Source organism: Carcharhinus amblyrhynchos, chromosome 8 (assembly GCF_965287045.1).
Source record: "Carcharhinus amblyrhynchos chromosome 8, sCarAmb.v2.hapA, whole genome shotgun sequence".
In the NCBI taxonomy this organism is placed as follows: domain Eukaryota; kingdom Metazoa; phylum Chordata; class Chondrichthyes; order Carcharhiniformes; family Carcharhinidae; genus Carcharhinus; species Carcharhinus amblyrhynchos.
The window spans coordinates 98,447,144-98,468,064 of NC_137331.1; the positions used below are offsets into that span (position 1 = coordinate 98,447,144).

At 42.9% G+C, this 20,921-nt stretch overlaps 1 protein-coding gene across 4 annotated transcripts in view; it reads left to right on the top strand.

Moving 5' to 3' along the window:
* Window positions 1-20,921, top strand: part of LOC145346806 (DNA topoisomerase 1-like) — a 114,853-nt gene that overhangs the window by 15,334 nt on the left and 78,598 nt on the right. For 3 of the 4 annotated variants that reach the window (XM_080194549.1, XM_080194552.1, XM_080194550.1), the window contains exons 3-4: window positions 19,916-20,057; window positions 20,222-20,321. In XM_080194549.1, coding sequence (XP_080050675.1) covers window positions 19,916-20,057; window positions 20,222-20,321 — 242 coding nt within the window. The remainder of the gene's footprint in view (window positions 1-19,915; window positions 20,058-20,221; window positions 20,322-20,921) is intronic. The other variant, XM_080194553.1, reaches the window with a different exon arrangement.

A 20,921-nucleotide genomic window follows, 5' to 3' on the forward strand; every position in this document is an offset into this window, starting at 1 on the left:
CTGATTTCCTGCTCTTGCATGCCAATCAAGTAATGGTTCTGGTTGAGTTGGGTGGACTTGTGAAAGGTTATTGTAATTATACATTCATGTGGTCAGCTCACTTGTACAGCAAGATAAAAGGATGGAAAGGTTGCCAGACAGTGGGTTATGTCAGCAGTTAGTCAAGCTTTATTAGATAGCTGTTGCCAGCTTACAGTTAAGGATGGAAGAGGGGAAAAAAAACCTGCAAATGTCTCTAATATCACTGCATATCTCGTGATTAATCAAACAGGAATGCATTGGCTGACAATACATAACATCCCTCCTTTCAATAGCACGATCTTGAATCTTAGACATTAAGACTTGATCACCATGAACAATAGGTTACATTATCAAATATATATGTATGTACAGCTAATACAAGTCTTTTTGGTCCATTTAGTTTTGGTAAGATATGATCTGCAGTCTTTCATATCCTTGGTAATCTTCTTCAATAACCTCGGGTATTTCATCTTATGAAGTTGCTTCCTTGTCAGGTTTCTAGATGTGGGTTGTCTACCAGAGTAGAATCTGAAGTAACCCTTGGTTCAGGAATTTCACAACTTGGGTGCTAGATATAAGCCTTTCTGATACAGACTCCGCTAATTCACTCTCTGAAGCAAGCATTGTGTGTGTGTGTGTGTGTGTGTGTGTGTGTGTGTGTGTGTGTGTGTGTGTGTGTGTGTGTGTGTGTGTGTGTGTGTGTGTGTGTGTGTGTGACATTGTCGGTGAATTTTTTTGTGTTGTTGCATTAGCAGTGTTCTGATAAGGCATAAGAAATTTGTTTATTCTCCTGGATAATGAGCCATCGCTTTAATAACATGCTTCAGTGATTGTAGAAGCCTCTCCAATTCATTAGTGGACAAATTGTACGATGTGCTGTTTACCATTGCTCTTAGGACAATCAACAAATTCCATGGGTGTAAATTGTGTTCTGTTGTCACTGATTTACTCTTCAGCTTTCTAAATCTATTTTGATTCTTTCCGTCGTGGTAGATTTCATCATCCTGACTTTGGGCCGTTTTGAATGCACATCTAGGACAAGAACCATGTGTCCTTTGATCAGTCTCACAAAGTATTCTATAGTTTTGACCATTCCCATGGAAGAAGTGGGTGTAGAGATGGAATACTTTCGTACTCTAGCACAGAACTGGCATTGTCCCACTTCTCTTTGAGGGTCTTTTCCTGGCCACCAGTAGTAGTTTCTTTCAAGCTCTTTCATTCTTACTACCTCTGGATTTTTTTTTTGCTCAGTTGATCCAAATTCAGCTTTGCAAACAATGAGGAATGATCACTCTGATTTCCCCTCTAGCAATACTCCACTTTGGACAGTTAATTCAAGTTCCCTTGTGATAAAAGGTCTGAATTCAGGAGTAGAACATGGAACATTACAGCACAGTACAGGCCCTTTGGCCCTCAGTGTTGTGCCAAGCTATGTCCAATCCCAAGATCAAGCTATCCCCTCCCTATAATTCTGGAGTGCTCCATTGCCTATGCAATGACCGCTTGAAAGTTCCTAAAGTGTCCAACTCCACTATCACAGCAGGCAGTCTATTTCACACCCCAACCACTCTGAGTAAAGAATCTACCTTGGACATCCCTCCTATATCTCCCACCATGAACCTTTATAGTTATGCCTCATATCTTCCTTTGTTTATCCGGTGATGTTCCTCCTAAGATCATGTTCATAACCTTCCCATCACCAGATTATTCCTCATGTGTCTTTGCACCCAAGGTATTGGTACACTGTCTACTTGGGGAAAGTATAATGTGTTAATGTGGCTATCCTGTGATTCGGTTTCACCCTAAATTGGCAATCTTACCAAAGCATTGGCATATTGCTCTGACCTGATGCTTGATGTCATAAATATGCACACATAGTATTAAAGGCCACTTTTGTAGATAACCTGCATGATGGAATTCCCTTAGTATGGACCAAAAGAAGGTAATGGCCTGTGGTTAGTCAACAAAGTGAATTCAGTTACTAGTGAAATCATTTGATTCCAAAAATTATGCAGAGCTTCTTAAGTTAAGCACAGTTCTGTTCACGCTTGATAAAATGTGAATGCTATTGGTCAGTCATCTGTTGGCATGATGAGAACTGCACCCACCCCATAGGGTAACACTTTGCATGCTGGTTGAATTTTCAACACAAATGATTGTTCCAGTATAAATGCCTACAGTTTGGAATAGCACAGGCCTTGTTATAAAAATCTATGGATGGGATTTTCCAGCTGCACTTACCCCAAAATCAAGCTCTCGCCTGAGATCAACAGACCTTTGTATAGCCCATGTCCCACCCGATACAATTCTTGTGACAGGCAAGATGTGAAAACTCTGCGCTAAATCATCAGTGGACTGAACAATGTCCATTGTCATCTGGACAGCATTCTAACCTCAAGTAAAAATGAGCGGAACGTTTACAATGGACCAGTATTTCATATTTCTTTAGTCCTTTGTAAGCAGTTTTTTTGTCCAATTTCATTGGTTAGCGCACACAAGTATGAAGTGGTATGAACAGTGTTGCAAGATTTGGAATGAATTTTCCATAATGTAAAATTAATTGCAACATGTTTTTAACACTTTTTAGGATCACTATTACTTTCTTTGGTACTTTATGGAGGCGATCTTTATTACATGACCTTGATAACTAATTTGAAAAGCACATTAAGATCGTGCTTCTCTAGATGCTCCAGTGTTTTTTCTAAGTTTTGTAAATGTTTCCGTTCATTTTTGCCTGTGGTTAGAATGTTTTCCAGGTAACTCTGGACATTTTTGAGTCCGTTTATGATTTAGCGTGGAATTCTCACATCCCAGCTGTGACGAGAATCGTAATGGGTGGGACATGGACCACGCAAAGGTCTGTTGACCTTGGGTGAGATTTTCTGGTTTTGGGGTAAGTGCGGCTGGAAAATCCCACCCTGTAGATTTTTGAAGTAAGGCCGGTGATGATTTTGCAAACGGGAGGCATTCACACTGGAGCAACCCTTTGGGTAACAATCATTAACAGTGGTTGCGACTCAGTTGCCACCTTCATTTGGAGGAATGCTTGGGAAGCAATCTTATTGAGCTGCTGACTCCCAAACAATCCAGCAAATAGGCCCTCAATTAATAGTAAGGAGTGCAGTCGACACAGCACTGGATTTAACATTGTCTTGAGGTCACTACAATTTCTTATAGAAACTTCTGGTTTAGTGATGGACGATTAGAGTTGCCCAGTCATTCATGGTTATCTGTTTAATCACTCCATCCTTCTTTAGATTTTTCAAGTTCCACTACTGTTCGGAACAGGAAGGGGTCGATAACTTTGGGTGTTTTCTATAGACTGCCCAATAGTAACAGGGATGTTGAAGAGCGGATAGGGAAACAGATCCTGGAGAGATGTAGTAATAACAGAGTTGTCATGATGGGATACTTTAATTTCCCAAACATCGATTGGAATATCCCTAGGGTAAGGGGTTTGGATGGGGAGGAGTTTTTTTTAGGTGTGTTCAGGAGGGTTTCCTGACACAGTATGAGGATAAGCTCACAAGAGGAGAGGCTGTATTCCGTCTGGTACTGGCTAATGAACCTGGACAGGTGTCGGATCTCTGTGGGAGAGCATCTTGGGGATAGTGTTCATAACTCTATCTCCTTTATGATAGCATTGGAAAGAGATAGAATCAGGCAAGCTAGGAAAGTGTTTATCTGGAGTAAGGGGAAATATAAAGCCATCAGGAAGGAAATTAGACGAGTAAATTGGAAGGAGGTATTCTTGGGGAAGAGTACCAAAGCACAGTGGCAGATTTTCAAGGAATGTTTGTTTGAGCTCTGCAGGTTTTGGTAGGTTACAGGAACCATGGTGCATGAAGGTTGTAATGAACCTAGTTAAAAAGAAAAGAAAGGTGTACAGAAGGTTGGGGATCTAGAGGAGTATACGGCTTGTAGGAAGGAACTTGAAAAGGAAATTAGGAGAGCCAGAAGGGGTCATGAGAAGGCCTTGGCAGGTAAGATTAAGGAGAACCCTAAGGCTTTCTACAAATATGTGAAGACTAAAAGGATGAGATGTGAAGGAATAGGACCTATAAAATGGGAAGGTGGGAAAGTTTGTACGGAACCGGTAGAAATAGCAGAGGTGCTTAATGAATACCTCGGTATTCACAGTGGAAAAAGATCTGGATGGTTGTACTGCAGGCTTGCGGCGAACTGAAAAGATTAAGTATGTGGATGTTAAGAAAGAGGATGTGTTGGAAATTTTGAATAGCATCAAGATAGATAAGTCGCCAGGACCGGATGGGATGTACCCCAGGTTACTGTGGGAGGCCAGGGAAGAGATTGCAGAGCCTCTGGCGATGATCTTTGCGTCGTCGATGGAGACGGGAGAGGTTCTGGAGGATTGTGGATGTGGTCCCTATATTCAAGAAGGGGAATAGGGATAGCTCAGGAAATTTCCAACCAGTGAGTCTAACCTCAGTGGTTGGTAAGTTACATAGAACATAGAAAACTACAGCACAAACAGGCCCTTTAACCCACAAGTTGCGCTGATCATATCCCTACCTACTAGGCCTATCTGTAACCCTCAATCCCATTAAATCCCATGTACTCATCCAGAAGTCTGTTAAAAGACCCTAACGAGTTCGTCTCCACCACCACTGATGGCAGCCGATTCCACCCACTCACCACCCCGACATCTCCTCTGACCTGCTCCCCAGCACCTTAAACCTGTGTCCTCTCATAGCGACCATTTCAGCCCTGGGAAATGGCCTCTGAGAATTCACCCAATCTATACCTCTTAACATCTTTATAAACCTCTATCAGGTCACTTCTCATCGTCTCTCCAGGGAGAAAAGACCTAGCTCCTTCAACCTAGCCTCATAAGGCATGCCACCCAATCCAGGCAACATCCTTGTAAATCTCCTCTGCACCTTTTCAATAGCTTCCACATCCTTCTTGTAATGAGGTGACCAGAACTGAGCAGTGGCTTTCCTTTTCCTTTTCTCTAGATCACATTCTAATTTCCTTGATTCCTGGAAGGTTTTTATTGTTCACTTTGTTACATCTACTAGTTTACTTTGATTACCTTGCGTTGATTCACTGGCTTTTTTTTCTGATTCCCTGCCTATCTCTGTCCTCTCTGATCACGGTCGAAAGGAAAAACAAAGGTAGGGTCGGTCCTGATTACTTTTTTAATTTATCAAAGGCAAGGAATATCAATTTTTTTTAATGCCTGATTCCCACTGTCTGTTTTACTGGTCTTCTGGAATCATTCCTTGACACCAAGTCCAGGTCTGAGCTGATTTTCTTTTGGCTGTTTTGTTGGAAAACACTTGTCACCAGTTTTGTCTAAAATTCGATGCCATCTATATGGATTTCAGTAAGGTGTTTCACAAAGTCCCTCATGGCAGGTTGGTGAAAAAGGTTAAGGCTCAAGGGATACAAGGAGAGGTGGCTAGGTGGGTAGAGAACTGGCTTGGCCACAGGAGGCAGGAGGGTATCAGTCAAAGGGTCTTTTCTGGCTGGAGGTCTGTGACCAGTGGTGTTCCGCAGGGCTCTGTACTGGGACCGCTGCTATTTGTGATATATGTAAATGATTTGGAAGAAGGTGTAACTGGTGTGATCAGTAAGTTTGCGGATGACACAAAGATGGCTGGATTTGCTGATAGCGATGAACATTGTCGGACAATACAGCAGGATATAGATAGGCTGGAAAATTGGGCGGAGAAATGGCAGATGGCATTTAATCCGGATAAATGCAAAGTGATGCATTTTGGTAGAACTAATGGAGGGGGGAGTTGTACAATAAATGACAGAACCATCAAGAGTATAGAAACACAGGGACCTAGGTGTGTAAGTCCACAAATCCTTGAAGGTGGCAGCTCAGGTGGAGAAGGTGGTGAAGAAGGCATATGGCATGCTTGCCTTTAAAGGACGGGGTATAGAGTATAAAAACTGGAGTCTGATGTTGAACTGTATAGAACGTTGGTTAGGCCACATTTGGAGTACTGCGTCCAGTTCTGGTCGCCACATTACCAGAAGGATGTGGAGGCTTTGGAGAGAGTGCAGAGGAGGTTTATCAAGATGTTGCCTGGTAAACATATTAGCTATGAAGAGAGATTGGGTAAACTGGGGTTGTTCTCCCTGGAAAGATGGAGAATGAGGGGAGACCTAATAGAGGTGTACAAAATTATGAAAGGTGTAGATAGGGTGAACAGTGGGAAGCTTTTTCCCAGGTTGGAGGTGACAATCACAAGGGGTCACAGGTGAGAGGGGTGGGGTTTAACTCTGATATCGGAGGGACGTTTTTTAGAGGGTGGTGCGGGCCTGGAATGCACTGCCAAGTAAGGTGGTGGAGGTGGACACGCTGGGATCGTATAAGACTTACCTGAATAGTCACATGAGCAGACTGGGAATGGAGGGATACAAACGATACACCTCATCGTTCTCCAGAGCAGTGTACCTGGTGGCCTTGGTGAGTGTTGGATTTACTTTAAAACGCTTTTAGTCTGCATTTCTGGTTCACGGGGTTTCTGTAAGTGCTTTTTACTTCCGTACCAGAAGTTAGGCGAGGGGCTAGTCGGGAAGGGAGAGCAGGGGGTATAAAAAGAAGGCAGTAATAGACAGCTGGCAGCGTCGGGAGCGGGCAGCTGAGTGAGAGGTATAAGGGCTTTGGCTCGCTGGGCTTGGGCGAGAGCAGGCTTAGACGAAGTGAGTTGCAGTTTCTATTTTTCCCGTGTTGCATTTCGGCACACGCAAACCCAAGTGAGGTTGGGACATGGCAGGGGCTATGGGGAGGAGTGTTAGCTGTGTTAGGTGCCACATTTGGGAGTTATTGGAGGCATCATGTCTCCCGAAGGCCCACATCTGCGTCAAGTGTTTAGAGCTGCAGCGCTTGAGGGCCTGGGTCAGGCAACTAGAGGTGCGTTTAGAGGATGCGTTTCTGGTCAGGGAGAATGAGGAGTTAATGGCTAGGAACCATGAACAAGTGGAGGTCCCAGGGGCTGAGGAGCAGGATGGGTGGATAACTCTTAAAACGAAGAAGAAGAATCGTCCTGGTCCAAAGACCACCCGAGTGGCCCCCCCAAAAGGCATCGACAGGTACAAAATGAAAGGCAGGAGGGCCAGAATGACTCTGCCAGACCCCTTCCACGACAGATCAGCCATGATCTTATTGAATGGCGGGGCAGGCTTGAAGGGCTGGATGGCCTACTCCTGCTCCTATTTCTTATGTTCTTATGTTCTTCCTTCCCTATGTGATAGTGGTGGGGGATGGGAGGGTCAAAGGAATTGACAGGAGGTTCTGTGGGCAGAAGTGTGACTCCAGGATGGTAGTCTGCCTCCCTGGAGCAGGGGTACAGGACATTTCGGAGAGGATAGAGGGAATTTTGAAAGGGGAGGGGACCCAGGCAGAAATAATAATACACGTAGGGGAGAGGGACGTAGGAAGGCAGATGTACGCAGGCAATTTAGGGAGTTGGGGTCCAAACTGAAGAGCAGGACCTCCAGGGTGGCATTCTCTAGGCTGCTGCCTAGTACAAGCAGGGCTAGGAATAACAAGATCATGCAGCTGAATGCACGGCTGAGGGATTGGTGCAACGTAGAGGGCTTTACTTTTGCAGACCACTGGGAAGTATTTGAGAGAAGAGCAACTGTACAGGAGGGATGGGGAAAATTTGAATGGGAGAGGGACAAATGCTTTAGCAGGGAGATTAGCTGGAGTGTTTAGGCAGGGTTTAAACTAATGGCGGGGGGGGAGGCGGTGGGGATGAGACTGATAGCTCATTAGACACTGGGGTCGGGAGTGAGTTGGGTGATAGGGTAGGTTTGGTTGAAAGGAAAATTATCGGGGAAGGAGGTTCTGAGTGGCCCTGGTGGGTTGGACTGCGTCTGTTTCAATGCGAGGAGTGTGACAGGTAAAACGGATGAGCTTAGGGCCTTGATGTTTGTGAGGAAGTTAGATGTGGTGGCAGTAACGGAGACATGGTTAAAGGAAGGGCAGGACTGGCAGCTGAATGTTCCTGGGTATAAGTGTTTTAGGTGTGACAGAGGAGGGTTGAAGAGAGGTGGTGGGGTGGTGCTGTTAGTAAAGGAGCACATCACAGCAGTGCAGAGGGAGGATAATATGGAGGAGTTAGGGATCAAGTCGCTGTGGGTGGAGTTGAGGAATAAAAAGGGAGAGATTACGATGCTAGGGGTATACTATAGGCCATCCAACAGCCTGAGGTCAGTGGAGGAAGGTATTTGCAGAGGCATTTTAGATAGGTGCAGAAAGAATAAGGTGGTTGTAGTAGGTGACTTTAATCTTCCTGGAGTGGATTGGAAGGTGCCTAGAGCTAGGGGTACAGATGGGGAGGAGTTTGTAAAATGTGTGTTGGAAGGGTCCTTAGAGCAGTACGTAACTAGCCCAACTAAGGAGGGGGCTATACTAGATTTAGTGTTGGGTAATGAGCTGGGGCAGGTGGTTGAGGTAGGCGAACATGTGGCTAACAGTGACCACAAGTCTGTCTACTTTAGGATAAAAATGGAAAGGGATGAGTGCCGTCTGAAAGGTAGGGTGCTGAACTGGGGGAAGGCGAGCTATAGCCGGATTAGGAGGGAGCTGAAGGACACTGATTGGGAGGGGTTGTTAGCTGGCAAGTCCACGTTTGGCAAGTGGGAGGCTTTCAAGGGCAAACTGATAGTGTTGCAGGAAAGGCATGTGCCGGCAAAGAGGAAGGATGGGAAAGGCAGGATTAGAGAGCTGTGGATTACAGGGGGTATCGAAGACTTGGTCAGGAAGAAGAGGGAGGCATATGTTAGGCTGAAACAACTGGGAACGGAGAGTGTGCTGGAGGAATATAGAGAGAGTAGGAGGGAGCTTAAAAGGGGAGTTAGAAGGGCGAAAAGAGGGCATGAAATGGCTTTGGCTGATAGGATTAAGGAAAATCCAAAGGCATTTTACTCTTAGGAGCAAGAGAGTGGTTAGAGGGAAAATTGGTCCTCTTAGGGACAAAGGAGGGGAGCTATGCACCGAGTCTGAGGGAATGGGGGAGATCCTGAATGAATACTTTGCATCAGTATTCACGAAGGAGAGGGGTTTGGTGTCGTGCAATGTCTTGGAGGGAGCTGTAGATCAGTGGAAGGAAATATCCATTACGAGGGAGGAAGTGCTAGGGTTTTTAGGTAGCATAAAGACGGATAAAGCTCCGGGGCCTGATGGTATTTATCCCAGGCTGCTTAGGGAGGTGAGAGATGAAATTGCTGGGCCTCTGACGCAAATCTTTGTCTCTTCTTTGGACACAGGTGAGGTCCCAGAGGACTGGAGGGTAGCTAATGTGGTACCACTGTTTAAAAAGGGTAGTAGGGATAACCCTGGTAATTATAGACCAGTGAGTTTGACTTCGATGGTACAAAAATTATTGGAAAAAATTCTTAGGGATAGGATGTATGAGCATTTGGAGCGTTGTGATCTGATTAGGGATATGCAACATGGCTTTGTTCAGGGGAGGTCTTGCCTTACGAATCTGGTAGAATTTTTTGAGGAGGTGACAAAAACGGTTGACGATGGGCGAGCCGTTGATGTTATCTATATGGATTTCAGTAAGGCGTTTGACAAAGTCGCTCACGGTAGGCTGGTAGAAAAGCTTAAGGCACATGGGATACAAGGGCAGGTAGCTAGATGGATTGAAAACTGGCTGGGCAATAGGAGACAGTAGTAGTGGAAGGGTCCTTTTCTGGCTGGAGGTCAGTCACCAGTGGTGTGCTGCAGGGCTCAGTACTGGGACCTCTCCTCTTTGTAGTGTATATAAACGACTTGGAAGAGGGCGTACGTGGTGTGATCAGCAAGTTTGCAGATGACACCAAGATGGCAGGATTGGCAGATACTGAGGAAGACTGTCAGGTGACACAGCAGGCTATAGATAGGTTGGTATATTGGGCAGATAGATGGCAGATGGAATTTAATCCTGACAAATGCGTGGTAATGCATTTTGGAAGAAATAATGCAGGGAGGAGTTACATGATACAAGGTAGACCAATTAAGAGTATAGAAATACAGAGGGACCTGGGAGTGCAGGTGCACAAGTCTCTGAAGGTGTCAACACAGGTAGAGAAGGTTGTGAAGAAAGCTTACGGAATGCTAGCCCTTTACAGGAAGGGGTATAGAGTATAAGAGCTGTCGTCTAATGCTTCAGTTGTACAGAATGTTGGTTAGGCCGCATTTGGAGTACTGTGTCCAGTTCTGGTCACCTTACTACCGGAAGGACATGGAGACCCTGGAGAGGGTGCAGAGGAGGTTTATCAGGATGTTGCCTGGCATGGAAGGACTGAGTTATGAGAAAAGGTTGGAAAAACTGGGGCTCTTCTCCTTAGAAAGACAGAGATTAAGGGGGGGGATCTGATAGACGTGTATAAAATAATGAAGGGAATAGATAGAGTCAACAGTGGTAGGCTTTTCCCACGACTGGGGACAACTATTACGAGAGGTCACGATCTAAGGGTGAGGGGGGAGAAGTATAATTTGGATACTAGAGGAAGGTTTTTCACAGAGGGTCGTGGGGCTATGGAACGCACTACCAAGTGAGGTGGTGGAGGCAGGCACGTTGGACTTGTTTAAGGTTTACTTAGACGCATGAGCGAAACAGGGATGGAGGGTTATAATAGACGGTATTAAAAAGGGTCAGAGCCTCGGGACGACACTGGAAATGTAGTATTACATGTTAATGTTTTTGTCTCTTTTAATTCACAGGTGTCGGTCCACCTTGTTGTCAAACGAGGGGCATGCACACGGTGGGTCGTGCGTGGGCTGCTCTTGGAGGTTTCGAGAGTGGCCTAGTACTTCGTGTCGCTGTGTGCGCTTAATCCTGGACCAGCAGACGGGCACCACAACAGCTCAGTGACTATCACTGCTAGCTGTGCAGATACATGGATTTGGGCCTGTGTCTGTGGGAGTTTGTGCATTCTCCCTGTGGTTGCGTGGGTTTCCTCCGGGTGCTCCGGTTTCCTCCCACACCCCAAAGATGTGCTCTTAGGCTGATTGGTGTACCAAATTGACCCTACACTATTGTCCCCTGAATCTGGCTACATTAGGGGTACCATTCACATACACACGGGGCAGGGTAGGTGTAGGAAAATGCTTTGTTGAAATGGTAGCGCAGGCTCGTTGGGCTGAAGGGCCTGTTTCCCGTGCTGGGTTGTTCTTTGAATGGTCTAGTTGGACCATTGAGTGACACAGGCTTGGAGGGCTGAAGGGCCTGTTTCCTGTGCTGTATTGTTCTTTGTTCTTTGTCAATGATCTCGCAAGAAAACCGACCTTATTGCCAGTTTGTTGTCAGCTCACTTGTACCGCAGGATAAAAGGATGAAAAGATGGCCAACATGGTGCATAGTTGAGCTTTATTGAATAGATATGGCTTGTTTATAGTCCAGGATGGAAGAGAGGAGAAAACCTGTATCTTTGTCACATGATGAGTAAAACACATGCAATTATAATACATAACTACTGTGGCCATGTTATTAAGATTGTCCTTGAATTCCTCACAAACTTAAGAGATTGTATGAGTGGTATCTGACCCCTTTTGGAATTTAGTTCTTGTATCCATATTTCATCCAGATCTCAACTGAGATGAGAATGACCCAGCTGGCCTTGGTGCAATCCAAACTGCATTGATGAGCCAGTCATTGCAGAGTGACGCTGGCAGTACTGTTGATGAGTCTGTCTGTTCATTGATTTGCTGATTAGGAATAGGGTAATAAAAATGATAACTAATTGGGTTTGTCATGCTTTTTGTGGATAGGATGTACAAGAGCAATTTTCCTCATTATTGGGTGAATGTCACTATTGGACCAGTTTGGCTAGTTCTGGATCACAGGTCACCTTAGCTCTGCAGTGGATGGTGTTTATATGATACACTCAACTATTTTGCTGCAGACTGGTTTCTGTGATGATGGCGATGTTGGAAGAAGACTGAGAAAATAAAGGATAGGATTTATAATCATCTAGAGAGAAATAAATTGATTAAGGATAGTCAACATGGTTTTGTGACAGGTAGGTCGTGCCTTACAAACCTTATCGAGTTTTTTGAAAAGGTAACCAAAGAAGTGGATAAGGGTAAGGCAGTTGATGTGGTGTCTATGGATTTTAGCAAAGCGTTTGATAAGGTTCCCCATGGTAGGCTACTGCAGAAAATGCAGATGCATGGGATTGAGGGTGATTTAGCAGTTTTGATCAGGCATTGGCTAGCTGATAGAAGACGGGGGTGGTGGTGGATGGGAAATATTCAACCTGGAGTTCAGTTACAAGTGATATACCTCAGGGATCTGTTTTGGGACTGCTGCTGTTTGTCATTTTTATAAATGACCTAGATGAGGGTGTAGAAGGATGGGTTAATAAATTTGCTGATGACACCAAAGTCGGAGGAGTTGTAGACAGTGTGGGTGGATGTTACAGTTTGCAGAGGGACATAGATAAGCTGCAGAGCTGGGCTGAGAGGTGGCAAATGGAGTTTAATGCGGAAAAGTGTGAGGTGATTCACTTTGGTAAGAGTAACAGGAGTACAGAATATAGGGCTAATGGAAGGACTCTTGGTAGTGTCGATGAGCAGAGAGATCTCGGTGTACGTGTGCATAGATCCCTGAAAGTTGGCACCCTGGTTGATAAGGTTGTTAAGAAGGCGTATGGTGTGTTAGCTTTTATTGGTAGAGGGATTGAATTTCGGAGCCGTGAGGCCATGTTGCAACCGTTCAAAACACTGGTGCGGCCGCACTTGGAGTATTGCGTACAGTTCTGGTCGCCGCGTTATAAGAAGGATGTGGAGGCATTGGAAGGGGTGCAGAGGAGGTTTACCAGGATGTTGCCTGGTATGGTGGGAAGGCCTTATGAGGAAAGGCTGAGGGACTTGAGGTTGTTTTCGTTAGAAAGAAGATTGAGAGGTGACCTAATTGAGGCATACAAAATGCTCAGAGGGTTAGATAGGGTGGATAGTGAGAGCCTTTTTCCTTGGATGGTGATTGCTAATATGAGGGGACATAGCTTTAAATTAGGGGTGGTAATTATAGGACAGTTGTCAGAGGTAGGTTCTTTACTCAGAGGGTAGTAAGGGCATGGAATGCCCTGCCTGCAGCAGTTGTGGACTCGCCAACTTTAAGGGCGTTCAAATGGTCAGTGGATAGGCATATGGATAACATTGGAATAGTTTAGGTTACAGGGTCATTAGATTGGTTCCACTTGTCGACGCAACATCGAGGGCTGAAGGGCCTGTACTGCGCTGTAATGTTCTATGTTCTAAATCTCTTCCACTCCCAACTGAAGATGATTGAAAATATTTTAACCTGATCATTTGCACACACATGATGGACTTGGACGTCACTGAGGACGTTCATTGAGCTGTCCTGATAGTAGTTTCAATGTATTCTCATTTACAACAAGATGTTGCATGGTTCTAACCTTGTCTGTTGGATGTGAGTTTGTAATATCCTAACTCTTAAGGGTGGGGGTTTTAACAAAAATTAAAGAATGTGGTTTACATACACTGATCCTAACCAAAATGTTCTCTGCAGAGTACAGCTGGAAGTAAAACAACAGTACCTTTTATTTTTTAAGAAAATAACATCCTTCTGCCTTCAGTAATCAAGACAAATTATTGCAACTTATACATACGATCAATAATACTCTACACACAGTGCTATGCATCATTAATCATGATACACAGTCAATCAGGAGGACATCGATTCCTCATTGATTGTATACAATGTTCTGGAATTTGGCTATTCTTGACTCTAGAAATTCGTTTTGAAACTTCAGTACTCTTCAAGCTAATTCTGCATCATTTTTGTGTGGTATGGACACTAAGACGCAATCCAGATTCAACTACAGTTTGATATGATTTATTATTATTGTGACATGTATCAGTATACAGTGAAAAGTATTGTTTCTTGCACGCTATACAGACTAAGCATACCTTTCATAGAGAAGGAAGAAAGGGAGTGCTGAATGTGGTGTTACAATCATAGCTATGAGCGCAGAGAAAGATCCACTTAATGCAAGGTAGGTCTAATCAAAAGTCTGTTGGCAGACTGATATGTTCCAGCTGTTGTTCCTTTCACTATCATATCCATCACAATCCCCATTACAGGATAATATTCGGCATGTCTGTGAAGTTGAGAAGTTGTAGCAGGCAAACGAACCAGCAAAAAATAAAGAATATTAGCAAAATTAGTTGTTGGCATCTGCACAGTAGGTGAGCGTAAGCATAAATATTATGTTTTATATTCTAAGAGTGTGGGAAGATAGGATCAGTGACTATCATTGTAGTCGGCTAGCAGTTAATAAAGATATGCCTTTATAAAGTCCAAAAATAGTAAAGGGTCAAACAGTCAACAGTGTGAAATGTGGCCATGCAAATAATGATGAAACCTTCATATGTCAAAAATTATACTTGATGCTTTTTTTCTAGCTGAGCATAGATTTGACAATAGTCAAAGTATGTAACACACAAGCTCCCAAAAGCATAGTATGTGAAATTACTGTCCCTCTCTGTAAGGTGAAGTGTCACAAGCAAGCGGTAATGGTAGCATCACATTAAAATGAACCAATATTTCAGACTTTTGCAAAGCGTCCTTATATGCTTTCTCACATTCTGTTATCCACACCCCATGACTGTTTCGCACATGGTAAATTATGCAATGGCTTTAAAAATGTAGCTAAGTTAGGAGTCATTTACTAATCCTAGAAAGGATTTCAGTTGCATCATATATGTCAGATACCTAGATAACAAAGACACCTATGTCAGACTCCTATTTATTGACTACAGCTCAGCCTTCAACACCATTATTCCCATGAAACTCATCTCCAAACTCATGGCCTGGGACTTGGCTCTTCCCCCTGCAACTGGATCCTGAACTTCCTAATTCTCAGATCACAATCAGTAAGGGTAGGCAGCAACAACAACACCTCCACGATCATCCTCAATATTGGTGCCCCACAAGGCTGTGTTCTCAGTCCCCTACTATACTCCTTATACACCCATGACTGGCTAAATTCCCCTCCAATTTGATTTTCAAATTTGCTGACGACACCATCATAGTGGATGGGATCTCAAACAATGACGACAGTGCAGGAATGAGAGAGAGAATTTGGTGAACTAGTGTGGTGACAATAATCTCCCTCAGTGTCAACAAAACGAAGGAGATTGTCATCAACTTCAGGAAGCATAGAGGAGAACATACCCCTGTCTACATCAATGGGGACAAAGTAGAAAAGGTTGAGAGCTTCAATTTTTTTCGGTGTTCAGATCACCAGTAACCTGTCCTGGTCTCTCCATGCCAGCACTATATATAAAAGAAAAAGCCCACCAATGCCTCTACTTTCTCAGAAGACTAAAGAAATTTGGGCATGTCTGCTACGACTCTCCAACCTTTACAGATGCACCTTTAGAAAGCATTCTTTCTGGTTGCATCACAGCTTGGTATGGCTCCTGCTCTGCCCAAGACCACAAGGAACTGCAAAACATCATGAATGTAGCCCAATCCATCACACAAACCAGCCTCCCACCCATTGACTCTGTCTACATTTGCTGCTTTGCTGAGGCAGCAGGTAGCATAATTAAGGACCCATACAACCTGGACATTCTCTCTTCCACCTTCTTCCGTTGGGAAAAGGATACAAAAGTCTGAGGACATGTACCAACTGACTCAAGAAAAGCTTCTTCCTTGCTGCTCAGACTTTTGAATGGGCTTATCTTGCATTAAGTTGACCTTTCTCTATACCCTAGCTATGACTGTAACACTACATTCTGCACACTCACTTCCTCCTCTATGAATGATATGCTTTATACCATGTGCAAGAAATAACACTTTTCACTGTATGCTAATACATGTGACTAAGTCAAATCAAAATCATGTGGTTCTTCTAAAATGGCTTCCATCTTTTTGTGTTTTATGTAGGCCTTTAGTATCAATAACATGTCCCAAATACTGGTCTGACATCTAGAAAAGGTTACACTTTTTTCTTCTGGATGCACATATTGTGTGCTTGAAAATGATCCAATATTGCTTCTAAATAATTCAGGTGCCCTTGTTAACAAGACATAGGAGCAGAATTAGGCCACTCAGCTCAGAGTCTGCTCCGCCATTCAATCATGGCCCTTTTTTTATTCTGTCATCTTCGTTTTGCTGCCTTTTCCCCATAATCCTTGAACCCCTTTTCAATCAAGAACCTATCTATCCAGACAGACCTTGTAATTAGAATACCATCTAGGTAACATTGTACATCAGAGACCACATAAAATCAGATCCTTCACCCTTTGGAATAGGGCTAGTTCAGATATCATTCGAAAGACAACGTTTTATAACAAAGACCTTTTATGAGTAACAATGGTAAGCAATGGTTGAGATACAGTGGCTATATTCGCTCTATAAATGTCCCTGTGAAAGATCAATCTTGCTGAATTTCTGCCCAGCTGATAACCCAGTAAACAAATTTTCAGTTACAGGAAGCAGATATTGATCAGCACACAACACTAGATTTATGGTTGTTTTAAAATCACCACAAATGCAAACTGAACCATCAGGTTTCATGTCCAGCACGATGGGGGGGTAACCCAGTCACTGTTGTAACTGTTTCAACACGCCGGTGTTAACAAGTCACACTAATTCCTCTTTGACCTTTGGACAAATTGCATGTGGCACTGCTCTTTGAGACTTTTTGGTTGACTATTGGGCTTTATCCTGAGTTTCACTTCCTTCATTGAGCCCAGTGTTTCTTAGAACACACTGTATTGTATTTATCCAGAAGCTTTATCTTCTCCAACCATGACTCCAAATAGAGCTGGAAAATTACCACGGACCATCTAGTGATGCACTCGACTCTGTTGACCATGATGTAACCTTGCAATGTCATAATCTCTTCCATGTATGTCCAATCACGTCAACTGGTTTTAAAGGAAGACATTTTGGCTTTTGTAAAAATGTTCTCTCAGTAATGAAATATGCAGCAGCTCCAGTATCAATCTCCATCCTAATATGTTGTCCATTTAAATTCTGGGTTATCCTGAAGTTCTGTAATTCGCCCTGTATGAATCAGTTGAAACTCTTACCTTATTTCTGGACATTCTTTTCTTCATGAGCGTAATTCTTTTCTTCCATGTTGTAAATTATTTTTGTTGAATGGAACTTGCACCACTTGAAGGTAATCAAATTCTTCTTTGGAATATTATTCTAAGGAGAAGCTGGTCTAGACCTACAAGCTTTTGCAGTATTACCTATTTTGCCGCAGTTCGTGCATTGACTGTTGCTCCATCATTCATTTGCTGAATGGCATATTTTGTCACATCTGTGATATGCTTGTAGCTGTTTTGACTTGTGTTGATTCCCAACTTGTGGATCTTCATTGCTGCACCAAACTGTAAAGTTTCTTCTACCAACCAATTCCATCAACAATGAGATTGTCACTACTGTCTTTAATATCAAAGCACTTCAGTAAACAGTTTTCATTGGATAGCATCAACGTGGAGACCACAAACTAGACAATCTCGCAGAGAATCTTCTAATGACTCACCAAGCTCTCAAATGTTAAGGTTGCAACTGCGTCATGCTTTCGCCTTCCACTTGATTCCTTCAGTGGAATCTGGCATTTCTATGACTATTGGCTTTGGAGAATAACGTTCTTCATGGATCTTTGAGTCGTAAGGTTTGGTTCCTGACTTTGAACCAAGTTCTATAGAAAATTGAACCATTTTACATCATATTGTAATGAGAAAAACTGGTACGAACAACCCGTTTGCAATTTTATTTGCTCATACAAAGTGCTGAAAATGCTATGATTCAGAACTCTGATTCATTTTCTTCATAGCTAAGGCCCATAAATCCTAAATGACCCACCAACACTCTAGCAGGCATTAGCAATTCAAGTGTGCTTAGTATGTTTTTTACTGTCTTCCCAGCACTCCCCTTTTTACCCTGGAGTCTGAATTTTTTTTCAAATGGCCCTAGGTGTACAGCAGACCATCACTTTTCAGATATGCCAGACATGCCTGGAACCTCACCCTTCTCTGATCAGAAAACCCCCTTCTTTCAAAACAGCTTTTTATTTCTTGTCTTCCTGCACCAGTCTAATCCTATTATTGCTTCTCCCCAACTTTCTAATATTCGAAGTGTGAGGACCCACAATGATTTTTCTTCTTTTGAGATCTTTTCTCCATGTTGTCGATGAAACAGAATCTTGATTTGTTGCCAATTTGCATGCCCTAACTGTGGGGTGTGAGTTTTAACAAAAAGAATGTGATTTACACACATTCAAAAGAACATACAACAGCTTTAATTGAAAAGGATGTTCTGCTTTTAAGCTGAAAGTTTACCTAGCGATTAGCACTACTGTCTCAACTCCAGGGACCCAGGTTTGATTCCAATCTTGGGTGACTGTGGAGTTTGCATATTCTCCATGTCTGCATGGACTTCCTCCGCATGCTCCAGTTTCCTTCCACAGTTCAAAAATGTGCAGGTTAGGTAGATTCGCCATGGAAGTTTGGGGGGTGGGGGTGTCTTTGGTAGAGTCAGTGCAGAATTGATGCACTGAATGGCCCCATCCTGCAGTGTAAGGATTTGGTGGTTCAATAACCATCAAAACATATGGTCAGCTCTTAAAACAACCTGCAACCCTTTTTAAATGTATAACAATTATATTGCTGTGCCTGTACTACTTTTTTTCCTGTGTAGTGCTGTGAAGTAGTTTTCTCCAGGTTGACAGCTCATTTTAATGTATGCCTGATTACTGCTACTTTTTCGAGTATTTCATTAAACCCAGACTGGTTGTCTGGTATGGTAGTAATGGAATGATAAAGGGCATTGTAGAGTCATTCTCATCTTTTCTGTCTTGCATGTGCTTTCATCTCAATTACTACTTAAAAGAAAAATCAAATTGACCAACTCCTGCATCTGTGTCTTGTTACAGATCCATCCAAGACACAACTCGCATATTTCTGTTTTGGGTCAAAAAGATTTTGCGTACATACATAAAAACAAAGAACAAAAACAGCCCGGGAAACAGGCCCTTTGGCCCAACGAGCCCGCGCCGCCATCCTAACACCGCCAGTCCCCCCCTCCACCCATGACGCTCATCCAATGCTTTATGGCCATCCACATTGAGGGAAACTAATTTGGGGACAATTTATTACTGCCAATCAGCCTAATAGCACATCTTTGGGGTGTGAGAGGAAACTGGAGCACCCGGAGAAAACCCACACAAGCACGGGGAGAATGCGCAAACTCCCACAGACACCAGCCCAAATCCATGTGTCTGCACAGCAATCAGTGATAGTCATTGAGCTGTTGTCTTGCCCAGTATCTGGTCCATCATAGGCAGCACTATCAAAAAGGAGCACTTGGGGTACGAGAAACAACTGACGGATAATAACTAGAAACCACATTTGCTGTGTGATCTTCACAAATCAAAAAAAACATACAGTAGGAAAGCCCAATAAATTTAAAGAAAGCAAGCAAAGTACATGAACTTACAAGCTACATGAAATTTGTATTAGAAAACCGACGTTGGGTACTGTTCAGCATTGGATGGTTATAAGGCTGCAGATGAAAAACTAGAGAGAACTTGAGACCTTACAGTTTCATTGTCTAGACCAGGATGCAGTTGCAGGTCACAGATATTGATGCTTTACTCAGAATGGAGAAAAGCAACACTTTTGTGAAGAGCTTTTGAATATATCTCTATTAAATTTCTTATAAACAAACTTTTTTGAAAGAAAATCAAGTTGAATAAGTTTAATTTACATCTGGGCTGCATGTCAAGATTCAACCATATGAAGAATAGCCCATTTTTGGAATATTTGCAGATACTGCCTGACAGAATTTTCTGGTTTTACAGCATTGATTATTTCGTTATGCAAGTATTGCATGTTGATCATATGTTGCCAATTTTATTGTCTGTATTTCAGACCTGAATAATGCCGTAACAAAAGATGAGGAGAAGCAGAAAAAGGTCACTAAATTTGACAAGAGTAAGAAAGATGAGAAAAACAAGAATTCAAAACATAACTTACAACCTGGCCCCAAAACTGAGAGTGTACCAAGTCACAGGTAACAATTGAATGAATTAACAAATGCTGTTAATGCAGAGAAGAACTTGATTAGTAGTTTAGTTAAAGGGTTAAAGCATCTTGTGACATACTTTGATTCTGAAAATTCGACTCATGATTTGTGTTTGCCCCTTTTTGTCTTTTTTAATCATTGTTTTTGTGAAGGAAAAGGAAAAATAACCTGGCAGGAAATGACCTGAACAAAAAGCACAAGGAAAACACGTCAGAGATACAAATCAACAAAGAAGTAAAAATTGAGCAAAAGGTACATTGTGGTGGAAATTAGGCTGCTGGCTTCTATTTTTCCCAGCTTCCCAATACTCTCCTCTTTATTTTCTAAAAGTGCAGTTGTCAGTTTGCAGTTTTCATGGTGCTGCTTACTCGCTTGTACCTGATCTATTTTGGTATTTCTTTCCTGTGACCCAATAATGCAATTTTATCATGGAGACTATCAAGGCCAAGCCTGATTCTCAATTGATGTCCAGTCCTCTTCCAATGATGCTGAAGCAATTCATAGCATCCCCAGCTACCTAATCAGCCAATTTGGTATGCAATGCAGATCAAACCTGAAACATTGTAGCTTTGGGTATACTGTTGAGGTATCTTTACCCAATAAACCATTGGGAGAGCCCTGAAAATGATGATTGCAATTGAGTAGGGCTTATTCTGGGCCCAGTGTAAGAGAAAGATTAGAGAAACATTTTAGTGATTGTACAGTGTTTTTTACTTGGAACTTGGGCAGATAGTGGGGGTAATGGAAGACTTGGGATTTACCTGGTTACTCAGGACCAATATTTATAAGAGTAGTATATGATATCTGTTTTGGGTTAAGATGATCAATTTCCAGGTGGTGCTTTTATTATGT